This window comes from Furipterus horrens, unplaced genomic scaffold (genome assembly GCF_987537825.1).
Source record: "Furipterus horrens unplaced genomic scaffold, mFurHor1.1.pri manual_scaffold_10, whole genome shotgun sequence".
In the NCBI taxonomy this organism is placed as follows: domain Eukaryota; kingdom Metazoa; phylum Chordata; class Mammalia; order Chiroptera; family Furipteridae; genus Furipterus; species Furipterus horrens.
In genome coordinates, this window is record NW_028327180.1 from 34,586,775 (window position 1) to 34,605,181 (window position 18,407).

General features: G+C 39.9%; 1 protein-coding gene across 4 annotated transcripts in view; it reads right to left on the reverse strand.

Annotated features, from left to right (window-relative positions):
- MSRA (methionine sulfoxide reductase A) overlaps positions 1-17,903 on the reverse strand; it is a 384,072-nt gene extending 366,169 nt beyond the window's left edge. The window contains exon 1 of one of the 4 annotated variants that reach the window (XM_090289002.1): positions 17,477-17,900. In XM_090289002.1, the coding sequence (XP_090145128.1) occupies positions 17,477-17,609 (133 nt within the window). In that variant the 5' untranslated portion in view covers positions 17,610-17,900. Of the gene's footprint in view, positions 1-17,369; positions 17,446-17,476 lie in introns of those variants that run through there. The other 3 variants (XM_090288997.1, XM_090289000.1, XM_090288999.1) reach the window with 3 other exon arrangements.
- Between the last annotated feature and the right edge of the window lie 504 nt (positions 17,904-18,407).

The window sequence follows — 18,407 nt, forward strand, 5'->3', positions numbered from 1 at the left end:
AGCTTAATTCTGAAGGGAACAGAGGAAGTGCTAAGCATAATACAAAGGAAGACTGAAAATCATTGCATGAATGGAAAAAGAACCTCCAGGAACTTTGCTTTCAAACACCTTTAATATAAACAAGTGGGCAGCCAGAGAAGGTAAGTGAATGGTACAAAGTTGCACAGTGAATGAGTAGCACAGCCAAAGCCCAGGACTTGCAAGGCCACCCTCAGGGGTCATTCCACAAGCCCACAGTGGCTCCTCGCCTTGGTTTTTCTGAGCATAGCAAGACTGGATGTAGTGGAAAAGCTTTAAGTGGCTTATGGGGCCTGCTGCATAGGCCATGAACACTGTGATTATTTACTTCTGAAATGCCAAATAGAGAAGACTAGAAAAAGTTTACCTTGAAGTAGGAAAAAGAAAAAGGCCTAGCTTTCATGATGCAATACTTGGTAAAACAGGTAACCCTGTATAACACGGTTGTTGGGTTCCTAACAAATGCTGTGTAATGTGAATCCGTGTTATATGAAACAACTAGTACAAAAAGGGTCATTAGATTCCAAAAATTAAAAAAACATACTATTATATTTTTATAATTAAGAGAAGTATCTTTATTAAGCAGTTTTCATCAAAAGTATTACATATTAATATGAATTAAGTAATGTTTCCTTCATCATCAATACTAAGCTCCATTAACCAAATGCGTTTTCTTTTTGACAAGATATCCTCATCCTCTGAACTTTCTTCAGCATTATCTTGATTTCTGTGCTCTACTTTTGCAAAATATCTGTTATTTTAGATTGCTTGATTTTAGCTGAGAGATCTTTATAAATTTCGTTATACGATGCTAAGTATTTTTGAAGTTCTCCCTTAAACTTGGTGCTCCTTTCAGTGCAAGGAGCTTCATTTAAGAAATATGACTCTAACTGTTCGGCTAAGTGTAGCCTTTCCTTATGCTTTTTAGAGTAAATTGTTTAACTTCTTCATTTTCATCAGTGCTGTCGTCCCCTAAGTTATCCTGGCACATTCCAGATGTCATTTCCACCAAAACTGCCTCATCAGTTTCTTCTTCTACCAGCAAATCTTGGATATCTTCCACAGTCATATCGTGTTAGAGCGAAACCATGTTATGAAAGTACGTGTTATACAGGGATACCTGTAGCTGGGTGTAACAGCAAAGTCTGAATATCTGTAAATGGTATCGCTTCTATTGAGGAATGCTATAATTGGTGATGCTACTTTAATACAGAGCTTTATTTTTCTTGGGAAAAAAATATAAGTACCAGATCATATTGCTGAGCCAGGTTCTACCACTCACCTGGTTCTAGGAACCTAAATGTGTACGTATCATATACTTGGAGGAAAACGCTCAAGGGCAAGGCTGCGAAGAAGCAAACCTGCTGCTTCTGGGGCACTGTCACAGGGTGGGCTCCCAGGGATGCAAGCAGGCACGAATCCCCACCAATGGCAGCTGAAAACTAGAAAAATATAAATGTCTAGCTAGCAAACCTGTAACCCTGTCTATCACAGCCTTCTAAATGTGGTTTTCATGCAAAGCTAGCTCGACCACTGGCTCGAAACTGGCAATTCTCAGTTATTTTCCATTAAAGCCAAATCCAGGTTTAAGGGTAAGGAGGGCAGGCACCTTTGGTTGTTAAGTGACAAAATCCAACTTGAACTGGGAGCAGGGGTGGGGGGAGGAGTGAAGGGAGGGGAGAAAGGAGGGAGAGAAATAGAGAGAGAGAAACAGTGAGATGGAGAACTTGGTTTTGCGGTTAAGGATTCCAAGGCAATGAGGAAAAATGAAACTGACACTGTAGGATGGGGACGAAGGCACTTAGATCTCAAAAGCAAACAGTGAGAGCCTGAAAGCAGTCAGGACTATCCACCATCTCTGACTCCTTGAGTGTGGTGCTGCCTCCTCTCCTAGTGAAAACAGACCTTCTCCAGAGAAGAAGCAACTCCAGAGCAGCTGTGTCCTGACAGCTCCAGAGCTGTACACTTATAGCCCCTATCTTCAGAGTAGAGGCACCAAGCCCTGGGAGGGACGCTTGACCCAGAGGGGTCAGATCCCACCCTAGGTAATCTGCAGTGCCGGGGGCAGTCACAGTAGAAAATCTGGCTCCTGCAGGAGCCAAGTGAAGGGGGCTGAAGTAGCACCCAGACAAGGGGGCCAGGTAGAAAATCCCAGCGAGCAGACAGCACCCCCCCCCATCTCCATCACACAAGTACCAGGTTTATATGTAATAAACATATGCCTACAGAAACGGCCCATACACGTAATCTCTCATACTTCTGCTTCCATTCTTGTCTCCAACGTGGCTTATTACATTTGGTATTAACTTGGCTGAGAAGAGGAGGGGAAGAAGGAAGCAGGGGGCAGGGAGAGAGAAGGGGCAGGGGAGGAACAGAAAGGAAGTTTCAAAACTGCAGAGACATCTTCATTTCACTTACCTCTTCCCCTCCAAAAAGAAACAGTTATGATATATTTATTGGGCAATAGCCACCATTTTTTCTATGTTGGCTTGTAAATCGGTTCTAAAATTTTTTTAAAAACTATTTTGTACATTTAATTTCCTATGCTACAGTTCCTGACAAAAACTGGTTGGGTTTACATTTCAAAACTGTAAAAAAATTAAACATAAAAGTGGAAAATTTTAGGCAACACACAGCAGTAAGCTGCCCCCTAAATGTCCCCATTGGACACATCATACTGCAAAAGAAACACCTTGTGCATCTGCCAGGAGCTGGGTATCACGCTAGGCTCTCTTTCTATTCTCTCATCTGTTCCCAGACACAGCCATTTGAGGCAGGTGCCACTGTTTCCATTTCACAAATGAGAAAACCCAGGCAAATTTGTCCAAGGTCACGCAGCTGGTGAGCATACAAAGTGAAGTTCAGAGTAACTGTCCAGACATGAAATGCCTGTGCTTTCCACCAAACCAACCTCTCCGTCACTAGAGAATGCAATTCTGAATGCTGCCTGTTTATGCTGAGGTGGCAAACGTCTACCTATGGTCACGAAAGGTCCTGTAGAGAGAGATAATAAACAGGCATTCATTTCCCAGCATCATACACCACAGCATAAATGAGCTTCCATATCTTGTCATTAAGTCAAGAGAGCAAAGTGGTACCCTCGGGAGAAAAATGTGAATGATACTAAAGAAATGCAACAAACTCAATAAATCCAGAGACTAATATGCTTTGTTATCTCCATAGTAGTTATGCTGGGACTGCTAACCTTACAAAAGTTCTTGGTGAAACTTGTTAAATCATAAAATCATCTCTTGATTTTAGAATATAAAACAATGTTGTTGTTGTTTTAATGTAAACACAACCTTGAGGAAACTACAGATAACTGCAGCTCTTTTTAAGGTATTTTCTTCTGTCACACTGGGAGCCATTTCCTTCACTCACCAATATTTTTATATATTTGTAGAAGGACTTCCATAAATATTAAACACAAGTCGTAATATAGCAGCTAAGAGCTCAGATCTCCTCTAATAACTATTTGGAAAGTCAGCCATTGGGTTCACACAAGCAGTCATAATCAAATTTCTAAAAATGGATAGCTTGTGCTGGAAGGTAAGTTAAAAACAGAGCATCCATTTATCAAGATTCATTAATATTAATGCCTATTGACTTACACCATACTAAAAGGGTTTTATTGAGCAGACAACTTCCAAACATAATATACAGATTATAAGCTCAATATTCTTTCATTCATTTAACTAATAATTATCGTATAACATAAATATGCATAGGCATGAGAGATACAAGTAAATAAACTCTCACTAAACTTAAAAGGAAGTTATAGAGAAAATATATACACATATTAAAGTTAAATCACTATTACAAAGTTAAACAATAATAAGGCAACAATACAAACATCTTCAAACAATATGCTTGCATGGCAAGTGAGTAGTGAAGAAAAGAAATGCTACAGGTTTGTAAGAGCAGAAGGTCAAAGGGTCGAAGAGTAAGAGAAGACACCACTGAGGGGTAACTGAGCAAAAGGAGGCCTGATAAAGAGAAGAAAAAGGAGGTTTTGTCAGTAAAGGCATGTTCTAAAGAGAGTAGATCAAGCAAGCTAGAGCAAAACGTGTATGTAGAGATGCAGGACATAATATCTCTACCTATCAATAATCAATAAGCACAAAACCACAATAGTTTACCTTTCAGTGTTCAAAGGAACCTATTTACTTATTTCCTAACTAAAAACTCAGTCCATCACTTATCCAGCTCTTCATTTTCAGCCAAAGCAACAAACTTGTCATAGGTAAAGACTTTAAAACTCCCTTAGAAAAACAAAATATAATAAATAACTAGTGTAAAGAGTCATGAAGTTTAGATTGCAACACTCCACTGGACCCTTTAGAAATCACTAAAGTCATGTATCTTAACATCATGGAAACATTCTGAAACAGCAATGCAGACTACAGCAGGAGTCAGGGAACCCAAGCAGGAAAGAAGGTTCAGGCCATGAAGTAAATGCAATGTTAAGTAATTTGCTCAGGTTTAAGGTCAAGGTAAGGAGTTAACAGTAGTCATAAAGCTAAGAAGTACCCAAAATACTACTGCTGATAGAAACACAGACATGCCAGAGTAGGAAGAACCTTTGGAAGTCAGGCAGATCTACACACAGCCATACTCTTTCTTTGGAGGTGGGCACCCACTAACAACTCAAAGTCTAGGTCTTGGTCAATTGAAGATGCAAATGTGGAGTGATTAAGAGTTTACAAAGCAAATGTATACACAAAATGAAGCCTAGGCTTCGGCTCTTTAATGAATCCCCTTATTCGAAAAAAATAATAATTGTGGGTTTTTAATGAACCAAAATGAAATCCTTTGGTTCATATCTTGCCCCCTGGAGATTCATATTTACATTTATGAAACATTCCTTAAATCGGGTGTATGTTTCCCAAAAACTACTGCAGTAAACATATTTATCCAACTCCTAATTTTCACCAGAAAATAATTTTCTTTTATCGACTATCAAAATAAATCCACAGAGCTTCCTAGTATAAGCATAATCCTGGAGAAGAAAAAAATTTTAATGTCTTAAACTACAAGTTGTCTGCAAGTGGCTCCTCAAACCTCTCTTACACTCAGAGGCAGTGGGGCACAGTTCCTGCTCTCGGAGGTCCGCAGCTCCCAAGCACCCAGCCTGGTGTAGCCAAGGAGAGCCTCTGCTAGAGCTGGGCTGTTCGCAGGCCCCTTGCTGTCCTCCGTGCGGGGAGCAGAGCTCTGTGCGGCGCTTCTTCATGCCTGTGCACACATCCCAGTGTGCGAGGAATGCTGAGTGGTTAGGTAGGAACTCCAGGACCAGCAGGAGTTGCTGCCAAGTGCTTACTGCCAGATGACGTAGCTCTTTATGAACTGGTCCTTAAGAAGCAATAAGGAAATGGAGGTTTTCAGCAATGCAGCGTTTTTTCGGGGCTCTGTTTGACAGCTGGCTACTGCATTCTGCAAACTCCAACACGGTTTTCTTTTTATCTGCTAACAACAGCACATTCAGCGTTTTTTACTTGAGGTTTCATTTTCTCCAGCTGGAAAGCTATGAATTCCCTCATAGAATTTCATTTTCATGACTGTTGCCTTTTGGGTAAAATCTGTTAAAATATCAGAATTTTTTCAGTTGGCCAAAGAACCATTTTTGGCCTCATGTGAACAATGCTTTTTAGTTTTTCATACTTCATTTGACCTAAGCAAACTATAAATTACCCAACTGTAAACTACAAATTTTAAAAAAATCAAAGGTGAAATATGAAAAAGTTACAGAGAAAAATTCATCACTAATGTTATTACCTTACCACAGCAACATTTTCAAAAGAATTTATTTTATATACATGCTCTGGGAAGATATTCAATGTCTCTAAATTTTATTCTTCTTTTCTAAGATAATGTAATGATAATATATTCATAAAAACATATTGTAACTCTGCACTTCTTCCAGTTTTCACTATTACCAGTCTTGGCTGTATTAGAACGTAAATGTAATACACTTACTCAACAAGCTGATGGGTCAGAAATAGACCATGCTGAGAAACACTGCAGGGAGGCTCACATGAAATGACACAAAAGTTCTACAGAAATACAAGGAACCACGTCATTCTTAATGCAGGGCAATAACCTTATTCAACCTTTCATAAGAGATCCAGCTTACTGAAGAGGTCCCAGTTGACGCAGATGATATGACAATCTCTGGTCAATATAAAATCAAGCATTTGGCATTGCTAACCACACACACACACACACACACACACACAACAACAACAACAACAGGCCTAAAATGGAGCCCCCTATGCCAATCCTCACGTCACAAAAACCAAGACTTAATTTAGTTACAGTTTTGGCTCTCCCAGAACTGAATTCTTAAACCAGTCACTCAGGAATTACCTGGTCAGCAATAGTCAGGTCATCTGTCATCCCCTAGAGGAAAGTAACCTTGCAATACCAACCCGCCTGTTTTCCTAGTGTAACCTCCTCATTCTTTCCCTTCCGCCTACAAGTCTTTCATTTTGTACAGCTTCTCCGTCCTCCTTTCCATCTGCTAGACTGGATGCTGCCCAAGTCTAATACATTTTTGCTCTATTAAGATCTTAAATTTTTAATTGCCTCAGTTCATCTTTTAACAACATCATGAGTCAAAGTAGTCAAGTATCTCACCAAAGGGCAAGAACATTATGAAAGGACATCCAGCAGGAAGTTGCCAGAAGACCAAGCTGCTTAGCCATTACAATCCAAGAAATGAGGCCATGCCAGCTAGGCACCATAACCTGGCTAGGAGTTCAAAAAACACAAAAGAGAAAAATAGCAATCACTGAGCTCCAAATGTATTAAAGCTACTCAACCTTCACCTCCCTAAGGAGACATATTGGAATGAAAGCGCAAAACAGGGCCCCAAAACCCTAGCTCCACTTCCAATCCCTGAAGGCAGCATGAAAGGGGCAGAACTGAGTTTAGCCTTCAGAGGCCCAGAAAGGTTTAGATGGGCTGCAAGGAAGAAAGCAAACATCCTGGAAGGAAGGAGCTAAGAGCAGGAGGCAGCCTTAGGGGTGGGCAGCAGAGAACTATAACACTGAGATCAGCAGCAAGTCACAGAAAGTTTCTAGCTCCAGAACAAACAGTGTCATCACACAGAGTTCCCACTGTTTCCTAAGCAGTGATAGGATGAAATTTGAGATTTAAACAGATGTCTGAGAGTGGTGCTCACAAAGGACTGGGGACAATTAAGACAGAGATCAAGGAAACTGTGATGGTTAATTTCATTTATCAACGCGACTGGGCTAAGAGATGTCTAGGTGATACATTATTTCTGAGTGTGTCAGTGAAGGTGTTTCTGGAAGGGATTAGCATTTGAATTGGTACACTGAGTGAAGCTGATCCCCAGCAATATTGGGGGACCCCATCCAATCTGATAAGATTAGAACAAAAAGGTGCGTAAGGGGTAAACTTACTCTCTCCAGAGCTGGGACACCCACCTTTTCCTGCCCTCAGACACGCCTGCTTCTTGGGCCTAAGACACAGACTGGGACTTACACCACTGGCTACGCCAGTTCTCAGGACTTCAGGGTTGTGCAGGGACCACACCACCAACTTTCCTGGGCCTCCAACTTGCAGACCACAGATCTTGAACTTCTCAGCCTCCAATACTATACGTGCCAACTCCTCATAATGAATCTTTTTCTATATATCTGCATATATCCTACTAGTTCTGTTCCTCTGGAGAACCCTGACTAATACAGAAGGCAAAAGCTAATCAAGACTATTGGAGAAGGGACATATTAAATATGGATGTAAGGATCACAGATGAATGCAGCTAAGGTTTGGGGGACTTGGGAGAAAAGTAGTGCCACTAGCAGAAATGGGGAAATGAAGGTATGTATCTAATGTTTTGAAGAGAAAATAGTGCGTTTGGTCTCAGAACTGAGTTTAGGGTTACAACAGGACATACACAGCCTGTAACTATTTGGAAATAGAAAAGTAGAACTTTTGCAAGGTTAGATATAGATTTCAGGAGCCACCCAAAGACAAGACTGGAAGGGAAGAAGCTAGCCAGCCATGAGAAGGATAGAGAAAGTAAAGCAATAAAATAAGGACAAAGAAGGGGAAATGTCAGCAAATGCCAATTTCACTTATCCAAAGATAAGGCCATTGTCAGATACTCCAACCTCTTACCATCCCTTGGCTTAAAATTTGGTAAGGAGGTATATACTAGTTAAAATGACTGAATGGCTATATGATGATGAACCCATGGCCCACTAGACATAACTAAAGCTCTGGGCGGCATGGCAGAAACTCAGCCCCATTCAGCCAAGCCTGCACTGAAGCTCTGAAATACAGGAAGGTGAGAAAGTGGCAGGTAAAGAGATTGCCACCATATAACAGGGGAGACTGACACTCCATTCTTCAAATATGACCCACTCCTTAACACATACATTTCCATTTGGCTGCAGAATTCTTCTGTGCTAAAGTTTTCTGGTATGATAGGAAAAACGAGTAACATGGAAACCAGTAAACAATGGCAATTGCAAGGCCCCAAACTGCTACCCTTCCTGCCCTCTTCAAGTCACTGTTCCATTACTCGTTTAAACATTTATTCACTATCTACTGTGCTATAATATACAACATGTGATGGCTATTATGTATGGGTCTGCTCAGAGGGGACCACCTCTCAAAAAGCTCACAACAGAGTATGCTTGAGTTATTCAACAAATATTTATTTGTGCCTACTGCATTCCAGGCACAAAGAATAAAACACTAGATATTGTGATGCTCTCTGACGAACTGGGAACTTATTCTTTTTAATAGGTTGTGAAATTTTTCTTTTTTTCCGTGATTTAAAAAAATTTTTTGTTATTCTATTACAGTTGTCCCATTTTCCCCCCTTTGCCCTCCTCCACCCAGCCCAACCCCCCACTCCCACAGTCGATCCCCACACTGCTGTCCATGTCCACTGATCGCTGATACATGTTTTCTGACTAGTCCTTTCCCTTCTCTTCCTCATTATCCTCCTTCCCTCCCCCCTCTAGTCACCTGTCAGTCTGTTCCATGTTTCCATGCCTCTGGTTCTATTTTGCTCACTAGTTTATTTTTGTTCACTAGGTTCCTCTTATAGGTGAGATCATATGGCATTTGTCTTTCACTGGCTGGCTTATTTCACTTAGCATAATATTCTCCAGTTCCATCTTCGCTGTTGCAAAAGGTAGGAGTTCCTCTTTCTTTCTGCTGCATAGTACATATTCCATTGTATAAATGTACCAGAGTTTTTTATCCACTCATTTACTGATGGGCTCTTAGGCTAAACTGGGAACTTATGGTGGAAGAAAGATGAAAGAATAGGATACAGAAGAGCCACAACTTTCATATATCACCCATTGACACCTCAAAACCATCTTTTGCAAAGTTCATTCTTTCATACATCACCAGAGTTCGATGATTTGGGCTGGCATGGGATGGCAGGGCCAGCCAGCTGCTGTGGCATGGAAAAGAGCCTGGCCCTCTGCCAAGCAGCACAGTGATGGCTGGCGGGCCGCAGGGACCTATAAAGGGGCCGAACCAAGCTTGGCAAAAAGGCTTCCACTCTGGTCCTTGCTGAGGGCCTCAAGGGTGCTGGCTCTCCTGGGGCTCATGACACAGGCTGCTGTCTCCTCACCCAACCAACCTCCCATTCCTCACCTCAGCTGTCCTCAGTCTCCTCCCTCCCCAACCTGGGCAGGGGCGCACTGTGATCCCCGACCTGAGGGCAGCAGGCCAAGGCCCCACGTGGATTGTGCTGAGAGCACAACACCTCTCCCCACCACTGTTGCAGATTCCTAACAAGTCCCTGCGCAGAGATTTACAGATGAGCAGCTGCTCTGTCACTCAGTCTGGCCAGTAGAAAAGTTTACCACTGGTCATAAGAGTGATCGAGAGGAAAGTCTGAAATGAGCACAGATCTTTCACCACCAGCAGAAAAACAATTAAGAGTACATACCCCATGGGCAAAAGGTCACCTATGTTAGCTTCTCGGTGTTACACTGGCTACATGATGGTCACACAAAAAGACCGCAAGTTTTGGTCTTTGTTGTCAGGCATCAACCATATGCCGCCTGAGAGCCACAAACCATACTGAGTGCCTGAGGTAGGCAGCACGCTTTGTGAGGTGCTGTAAACCAGAGGGTAAAATAAGTTCCAAATACAGCCCAGCCCCTTCCTTCATGGAGTGAAGCATGGCTCCTCCTCTAGACAGCCATCTTTCTGGGGAGCTAACCCTCATATGGGGGGGGATAAAGCATAAATTTAATCACTTGGGTGGTAACAAAACATCTAAGTAACAATGAACGACCCAACAGAAGGATTCATAAAACAGCACATAGTTATTTGTCCAAAGGGGAAAAAAAGGGACCACTTCGGCTGGAGAGAAAAGGGATGGGTTTGTTGGAGAAATGGAATTCTAACAGGGTAAGTTTTAAGGAAGTATATATTGGAAAACACAGTATTTTACCTAAGCAAGCATTTAACAGTCATTTATTGAATAATTAAATGAGAAGGCTGGAGTCTGAAATACAAAGTAGAACTACATGAGCAATTCCAGAAGCAAAATATTGAAACCAATGTTAGCCTAAAGATTAGATTCTGTAAGATGCAGAGTGGGAAGAAAGGCTGGGAAGTAAGGATTAGATCATGGTGGGTATGGAATACTCTTATTCCAGGGACTTCTGGGAAACACTGAGGGTTCTGAAACACAGGGAACATAAGAGCTTTAGATAGGATGCAAGGAAGAGAAATAATAATTCTGTGTCCTACAACTTAAAAATTAATCACACACTGGAGAAAATTTTTCGAAAAGGAAAATTGTTTTCTATCTTTTTCTTTTAAAAGTCTATGTACATCATTGAAAATAAAAGAAATGCTTTCTACATAATAGTGGAAGGAATTTGTCCACAAAGATCTTTTCTTTGTATAAATGATGCCACCACAATTGCTGTTTCAATAAAAATGAATATTTATGAAATGTAAAGTGACTTGGATTAACTTATTTCAATTTCACCCGCTAAATTTAGATTTTTAAATCATGCCAAAATGTAGATTTTGATTACAAAAGCAAATTGAGGAAGAAAAAAAACCCCACTTGACAAGTAAAAGAGCAAATTTTTTCTTTTTTAAAGAACTTGAAATGGGGCTGACAAAAGATGATCGAAGGCTGGTCAATTTGACTAAAAACACAGAGAGAGATCATCTTCAAAGTGGAGTTATTTAATTCAATAAAGCAGTCACATTACAAGAATCAAAAGTTATTTTAAAAAAGAAAAAGTCTCCCACCCACCCTCAGCTAGCTGTATAGTTCTCTCTCTCCGGTTACTGGTTTCTTAGCCATCCTTTCAAAGTTTCTTTGTGTATACATACTATTACTTTTCCTCTCTGTTCACACAAAACTTAGCATGCTATATAACACTTTTCTGACCTTGCTTTTTTCACTTAACACTATATCTTGGCAATCTCTCCATACCCATTCATATAGATTTTCCATGTTCTTCATTACAGCTGCATATTCTATTGTGAGGATGAACCATAATTTATTTAACTAGCCCTTACTGATGGGCATTTGGGTTGTTTCCAATCTTTGGCTATTGCAAACATAGCTGCAGTGAATAACCTGGTACAGTCATCATTTGGCATGTGTGCAAATGTATCTTTAGGATAAATTCCCAGAAATTGTATTCCTGGGTCAAAAGGTATGTGCAATTAAATTTTTGATAGATATTGCCAAATTGCCTTCCCTAAGAGTTGAACCAGTTTACATCCTTGCCAGCACTGTATGCAAGTGCCTTTTTCCTGAAGGCAACAGAGGGTATCATCAAAGTTCTGGATTTTTGCCAGCCTGAGAAATGAAAAATGGTATTTGCATTCTCCTCATAGTGAAGTCAAGCATCTTTTTATATGTTTAGAGCCAGCTGTACTTCCCTTTCTGGAAACTATCTGTTCATAATCTTTGCCTATTTTTCTAATGGATGTTGGCTGTTTACTTATTAATTTCTAGGAGCTTCTTATATATTAGGAAAACTAGTCTTCACTTAAGATATGAGTTGTAAGTATATACCCTAGTTTGTCTTTTGAATTTGCTTATGGTAATTTTGCCTGTAGAAAATTGTTATTTCAATGTTATCTAATTTATCAATGTTATCTAATTTATCAATCTTTTAAGTCTTCTGATTTTCAAGTCATGGTTAGAAAGACTTTCCTCATATCAAGATTATAAAGAAATTCTCCCTTCCTCATACCTAAATTGTTCCATTTTTTACATTTAACTAAATGGGGAAAGATGGTATGGTAGTTAACATCACAAACGCTAGAGATAAACTGCCTACATTCATATCCCAAATCTATCACTTATTATCTATATGACCTTGGATAAGTCACTTAACCTCTGTGGTCTCAGTTTCCACATCTATATATGAGGAATAATAATAATTACTACTTCATCAGTTTATTGTGAAGATTAAATGTATCATTAACTCATAAAGTAATTACTACAGTGCCTGGTATAGTAAGCACTTAATAAGCATGAGCTATTATCATCGCATATTTTGGGGGACTTACCCTGTTTTAAGATGGAAAGTAAAAATCCAACTTTTTTTTCCATATGGCTACCTAGTTGTCCCATAACCATTTAATGAATATTCCATCCTTTCTCTGCTGATTTAAGACATCACCTTTATCATATGCTACCTTCCCATATGTATTTAAGAATTTCTGATTTGTCTACTCTGCTCCATTGACCTATCTATTCATGGGCCAGTACCACACTGTTTGGTAGGGCTAGCTACCCCTCTTTGCTCTTCTTTTACAGTTACCATAACTATTCCTATTTCTTTTTCCATATGAATTTTAAATTAATGTATCCAGTTCTAAAACAAAATTAAAATATCATTAGCATTTTTACTGAAACCACATTAACTTTATAAATTAACTTACGGAGAACTCATATGTTTCCTGTTCATTCTTCTATCCAAGAACCTGGTATATCCTGCCATTTGTTTAAGTCTCCTTTGCATCTTTCAGTCGTGTTTTAACCTTATCTTCACATAGGTCTTACATATTTCTTGTCAAGTTTACTCCTAAATTTTAACTTTTTTGGTTGCTATTATAAATGAAGTGTTTTCTTCCATTATATTTTCTAACAAGTTCTTTATATAAATTAAAGCTATTAGGTTCTATATAGTAAGTATATACTCTGACACCTTAGTAAAAATTCTCTTGGATTTTCTAGATATATAACCCTATCATCTGCAAATGGTGTTTTACCATCTCTTTCCCAACCTGTACATCTCTAATTGCCTTCTCTTATCTGGCTGCATTGGCTCACACCTACAAAACATGTTAAATAATAACCGATTACACAAAGTAGTCCTGATCATGCTTTAATCCACGTTAGGCAGCCATGGAAAAGCTACTCATTAAAAAATTTTGAAGGCTTGAATCTTAACTTCTTGCAAACTAGAAATCTACCAGGCCATAGTTTATAAAAGAATAGACATTTTCTTAAGAACACAAAAAAGGTAAGATTAAAGTTTAGGTCATAACCATTAACAACAGAAGTAGTTAATTAAAGTGCACACCTGCCACTAGGCTGAGCAAGAGTGGACCACCTCCATATTCTTTCTTGATTGGGACTCTAGTGGGAATCACTAATGTATCTCCATTAAGCACCATGTTGGCCTTTGGGCTGAAACAGATAAATTTTATCATGTTAAGGAAGTAGTAACCTCTGAATGTTATAAAAAATGGTTGTTAAACTTGGTCAAACAACTTTTAAGCATCCAGGGAGATAGTTACATCATTTTTTTTCCTTCAATCAATTAAATGAATTATATTAACCAAGTTCTTAATATTGAGCCAACCTTGTATTCTGGGACTAAATCCTATTGCTGGAATTTGTTTATTCATATTTATATTGCAGTTGTGCATCAATATTCATACATAACACTGGTCTAGAGTTTTATTTTTTGTGCAGTCTTTATCAATTTTGGTTTCAAAGTAATACTTGCTTCTTAAAAACAATTTGACAACTCTTTCAGTTTAAATAGTATTGAAATTATCTGCTCTTTAAATATTTAGAAGTCCCCTATAATATTGTCTGGACATAATGCTTTGGGAAGTGGCAACTCTTTGACAACTTTTTTTTTTTTTTTTTTTAGAAAAACCAATCTGTTGAGATTTTCTACCTCTTTCTGGAGTCAGTATGGGTCAATTATATTTTCCTAAAAATTATCTATTCCATCCAAGTTTTCAAACTTATTTTCAAAGAGTTGAGTAAATAGTCTCCTATGATTCTTTAAATTTCTATTTCCATTATTCCCCTTCAGTTCTTACCTTGTGTATTTGCAGTTTCTTCCTTTTCACCCTTTATTAGACTAGCTAACAGTTTATAAATTTTATTGTTGCAGTTTAATTATTTTTCAAAGAGTCACCTTTTGAATTACTTATATTGTTCTACTGTTTTTCTATTTATGTTTAAAGTTCTTAAACAAGCATACCTTTAGCAGGTGTGCTACATCTCTTCCTCACCCCAAAAAGGCATCACAGTAATAAATGCAGTGAACACTATCTAAGAATATAAAGGCAAGAAAGCAGATATTAAATAGGAGCTGTTAATGTTATCCTGAATATCTCCAAATTCCAAATACCTGATAAAAAAACAACAACAGATTAGCAATGCTTCCAATTTAGAAAAAAAAAGTGCCATAGAAAATAAAAACTGAGCTTTTACTATAATTAAGTCATTGGAAATAAGATCAGTTTTAACTGTAATAAACTTAAATTCAAATATCATAAGAGGTACTTTGTGGTTTTAATTATAAGCCTTCCACCTCCAGCCTATCTATCCCTAGCAATTAATTGCCCACCGATTTAGTTCAATAAGCATGAATTCCCCCTTTTCCTCATCCCCAAGTTCTCTCAGTGCTGCTTTATAGCCAGACACTAAGATAGAGCAAAACCACCTCCACACATGAGACCAGACAAAGACTAGGTGCCAGGCCAGTCAGCCAGTGCTGCCCAGAACCTGCCACTAACCTGAACAGTGTGCTTCAGATGAGGCAGTCTAGTCCAAGTATAATTCTACCCAATCACCCAAAGTAGGCATATTCATGTTTTGATCCATTTTAGGTAGTCTGGGAGAAAGTAAACATTAAAGAAATTTCAAAGATTGAATCCTACCCTCTTGCAAAGTAGAAATCTACTAGGCCACAGTTCATATAAGGGTGTAAGAGTTTTCTTAAGCATACCAATAAATGTAGCATTAAACTTAAATGAAACCCTTCACGCCAAAAGTATTTGGTAATAGTGTATACCTCATAGTAGGCTGAGCCAAAGACACGAAACAGACAGGCCTTGTCTTCTAAAATCAAAAGGTGTTGCTTTTGTCACAGAACTTTTCAGAGAATCAGGGTAGAAATAACAACAGACATAGAAGAAATATAGAGAAGTGAATAGCTGTTAAACAGATTAGAGGCTGAATCAAGATTAACTTTCAAAACAACAGTAAGTCCATAAGCTTTGATCTTAAAACCACCAAAACCAGCCAAAGAGGTAATGCTGCCCATTTCTGGGGCCAATTAGAACTTTCAGCAACCCATCAAGGCAAGAGTAGCAGCAGAAGTGGAGACTGGATAGACCACAGTCTAAAATTTAAATATTGGGGAGAGGGGGCAGTTACAACAGCTGAACAATAAGAACATAGGCATTGTAGGTTTGGCCCTATACCAAAAAAAGCAGCTTACAGGTTCAGATACAGAGAGATGTACACGCGCCTATATGAAAAGAGAGAAGAGCCAGGAATAGAAGTAGGTCCTGAGGTCTTGCAGAGTTATTATGTGAATATGAAAAAGAAATTTTTGTCTTGTTTCTGTCATGTTAGTCAATCTTTTACCAAAAGTGTTATTTATATGCTGAGAAGTTGGGAAGACTTGGGTTAAGATAAAACAGAACTAAATTTTGGTCAGTCTTGATTTCGAACCAGTTTGGAAATCTGATGAATTTTTGGGGTTGTTTGTCTTAGAGGGCATATCAAAGATACCGTAGTGTGTAAAAAGGAAGTTCAGTACAAGCTGGGGATGTACAGCACTGAGAAAGCATTGCCTTTAAATATCCATTTATGAATCCTGCTTTGTAAAGAGAACTTATTTTTAAGATAAAGTTTAGATAATTGAGTTAAATATACTTTAGAGATAGAGTTAAAGGTAATCTGGGTTTTTCTTTTCAAAACCCATTCTCTATATCTGAGTTAAAAATAAAATAAACTTTTAGTGCTAGCAATGACCTGGAGGTGAAGCAATGGCAGGCACAGGAAACACACCTGCTAATGCAGGTGAATAAAAAACAGGTCACACAATCACTTTCCAAGCTGTCTTAAATCCAAAAACCTCTACTGAGCAGTGTATATGATAATGCAGACCCTCACTATGACCTCCTCCTATAAATACTCACCAATTCTTTAAGAAAAAGAAAAATAGAAGAATTCCTGGCAAATTTCAAATGCAGGATCTATCTTGGCATTGAACCATTTGTAAAAATTAATCATCACTTAATCCTTCAACAGCTATAAAACAGTGGTTTATAAATGAGTGCATTAAAATCACCTGGAGGGCTTTTTAAAAACAAACTGATAGGTAGGCACAGCCTGAGAAATACAGTGCCAACGTAATCCTACTTAAATTATGGTCCTGGTTTTGGTGAACCTGTGCTGTTTGCAAACTGCAAGGGGTCTACGACAGAAACGGAAAGTTAAGCTTTTGAAAACTTTGAGTAGTTTAACATTACTTGGCATCCAAGCACGTGAACATTTTCTAGCAATTCACTTCTATTTTATTTCCAAAAGCATTGGTATCAAATTGGAAAATTATTTTAAAATTTGGGAAGCCCAGCTCTTAAAGAGACACCTCCGCAGGGCAGAATCCAGAGCACAGGGCCAGTGGCAGCTCCAACCAATTAGGGGCAACCGGGCAGTCCTGGAAGATAACTGAAGCCTGAGGATAATGCACTTTTCATCGTTCTGTATTTTACTTTGCTTCCAGTGACAACACAACACCGCACCATGGTTGCAAGTGGCCGGGACCCCAGCAGCCGGTGCAAACGAGAAATGAACCAATGCAGAAAACCCCTGGACTGCGGGCGCGCATACCCGAAAGGGCGGAAACCGGATCAGCGCTTTTCCTGCCCGAAGTTTGGAGCCGCTGGGAAATTTGCACTCCAGGCGTTACACGAAAATACTAGATTCCGTCAAAGAGTTTTGTAACTTTTAGGGAATAAGAGGCTAAACAAAGGAGAGACCACGCGCCATCTCCCTTCCCGGCGCCGCTCCGCGCCTGCGCAGACACCAGCCTAACGCCCAGGAAACCCACCAGTCCACGGCTTTCTTTCGGAAGAGCTGAACACTTGCTGCCGACCGGCACTGGCACGCATGCGCAGCAGCGACTACCGCGCCCTCTGAACTCGCCAGGGTCCTTACCCGCCACGGGGATCGCCTCCTTCCGGCCAGGCAAGGCGTCCTGGGGGCTGACAATCTTAGAAGCGGAGTCTCCCATTCTTGGGACAGGAAAAATGTGGAAGAGCTGGCGAACTCTCCTGGTGGCCGAGAGCATGGGCGGGCCGCTGGCCGAGGGGTCACCGGCGGGACGACGCGGTCGAGAGCCGGTCCACAGCTGCGGGACCGGCGAGCACTGGACGGCTGGGACCCTGCTGGGACAGCGTTGTACTGAGCCACCGCCCCGGAATCGAGGTTACCTAAGGCGCAAGCCACAGGGGCTGTACCTGAGGGCGTGTTCTCTCCCTTAGGGTGTGTTCTCTCCCTGGGGGTTGCCTGGTCCTTGGAGACACCAGCCAGATTTTCTGGCCCGGCTACAGTGCTAAATTCCCGAGCTGAGAATAGTGGATTAATGGCCGTACGAAGTACGTAAAGCGTCAGGGGCCAAAAAAGAAACCAAATCAGTGCCTAGCCTTTGATTTTTAAGTTTGTTCCCATTTCACAACCTCCTTAGCAGTTGTTTGCTATACCAGTAAGATACAAAACGACCTGCCTTACAGACAACTGGAATGTATGACTATTTCCATTGCAGCCTTTATGATTAATTACAGAAAAGATGCGCATTGTATCCAAAAGGAAAACGAAGCACAATTTTCGGAAGTCCAGAATGGGGACGATAACTCAATATAATGCCATATATGTGTGTATGCACATATACATATGTATAAGTAATACATTGATAAACCCATTTTACAGGCGGGCAAATAGAGGAGCAAGGCCCTGATGCCTTCACTAACACAGTTCAGGCGAATGTGATGGTGCTGTAGGATCATTCTGTTTCTCAAACCATGGGAGATGACATTTGTTCCTGTGACAAATTTTTAACCCAAAAAATAAGGTGGGTGGTGCCAGATGG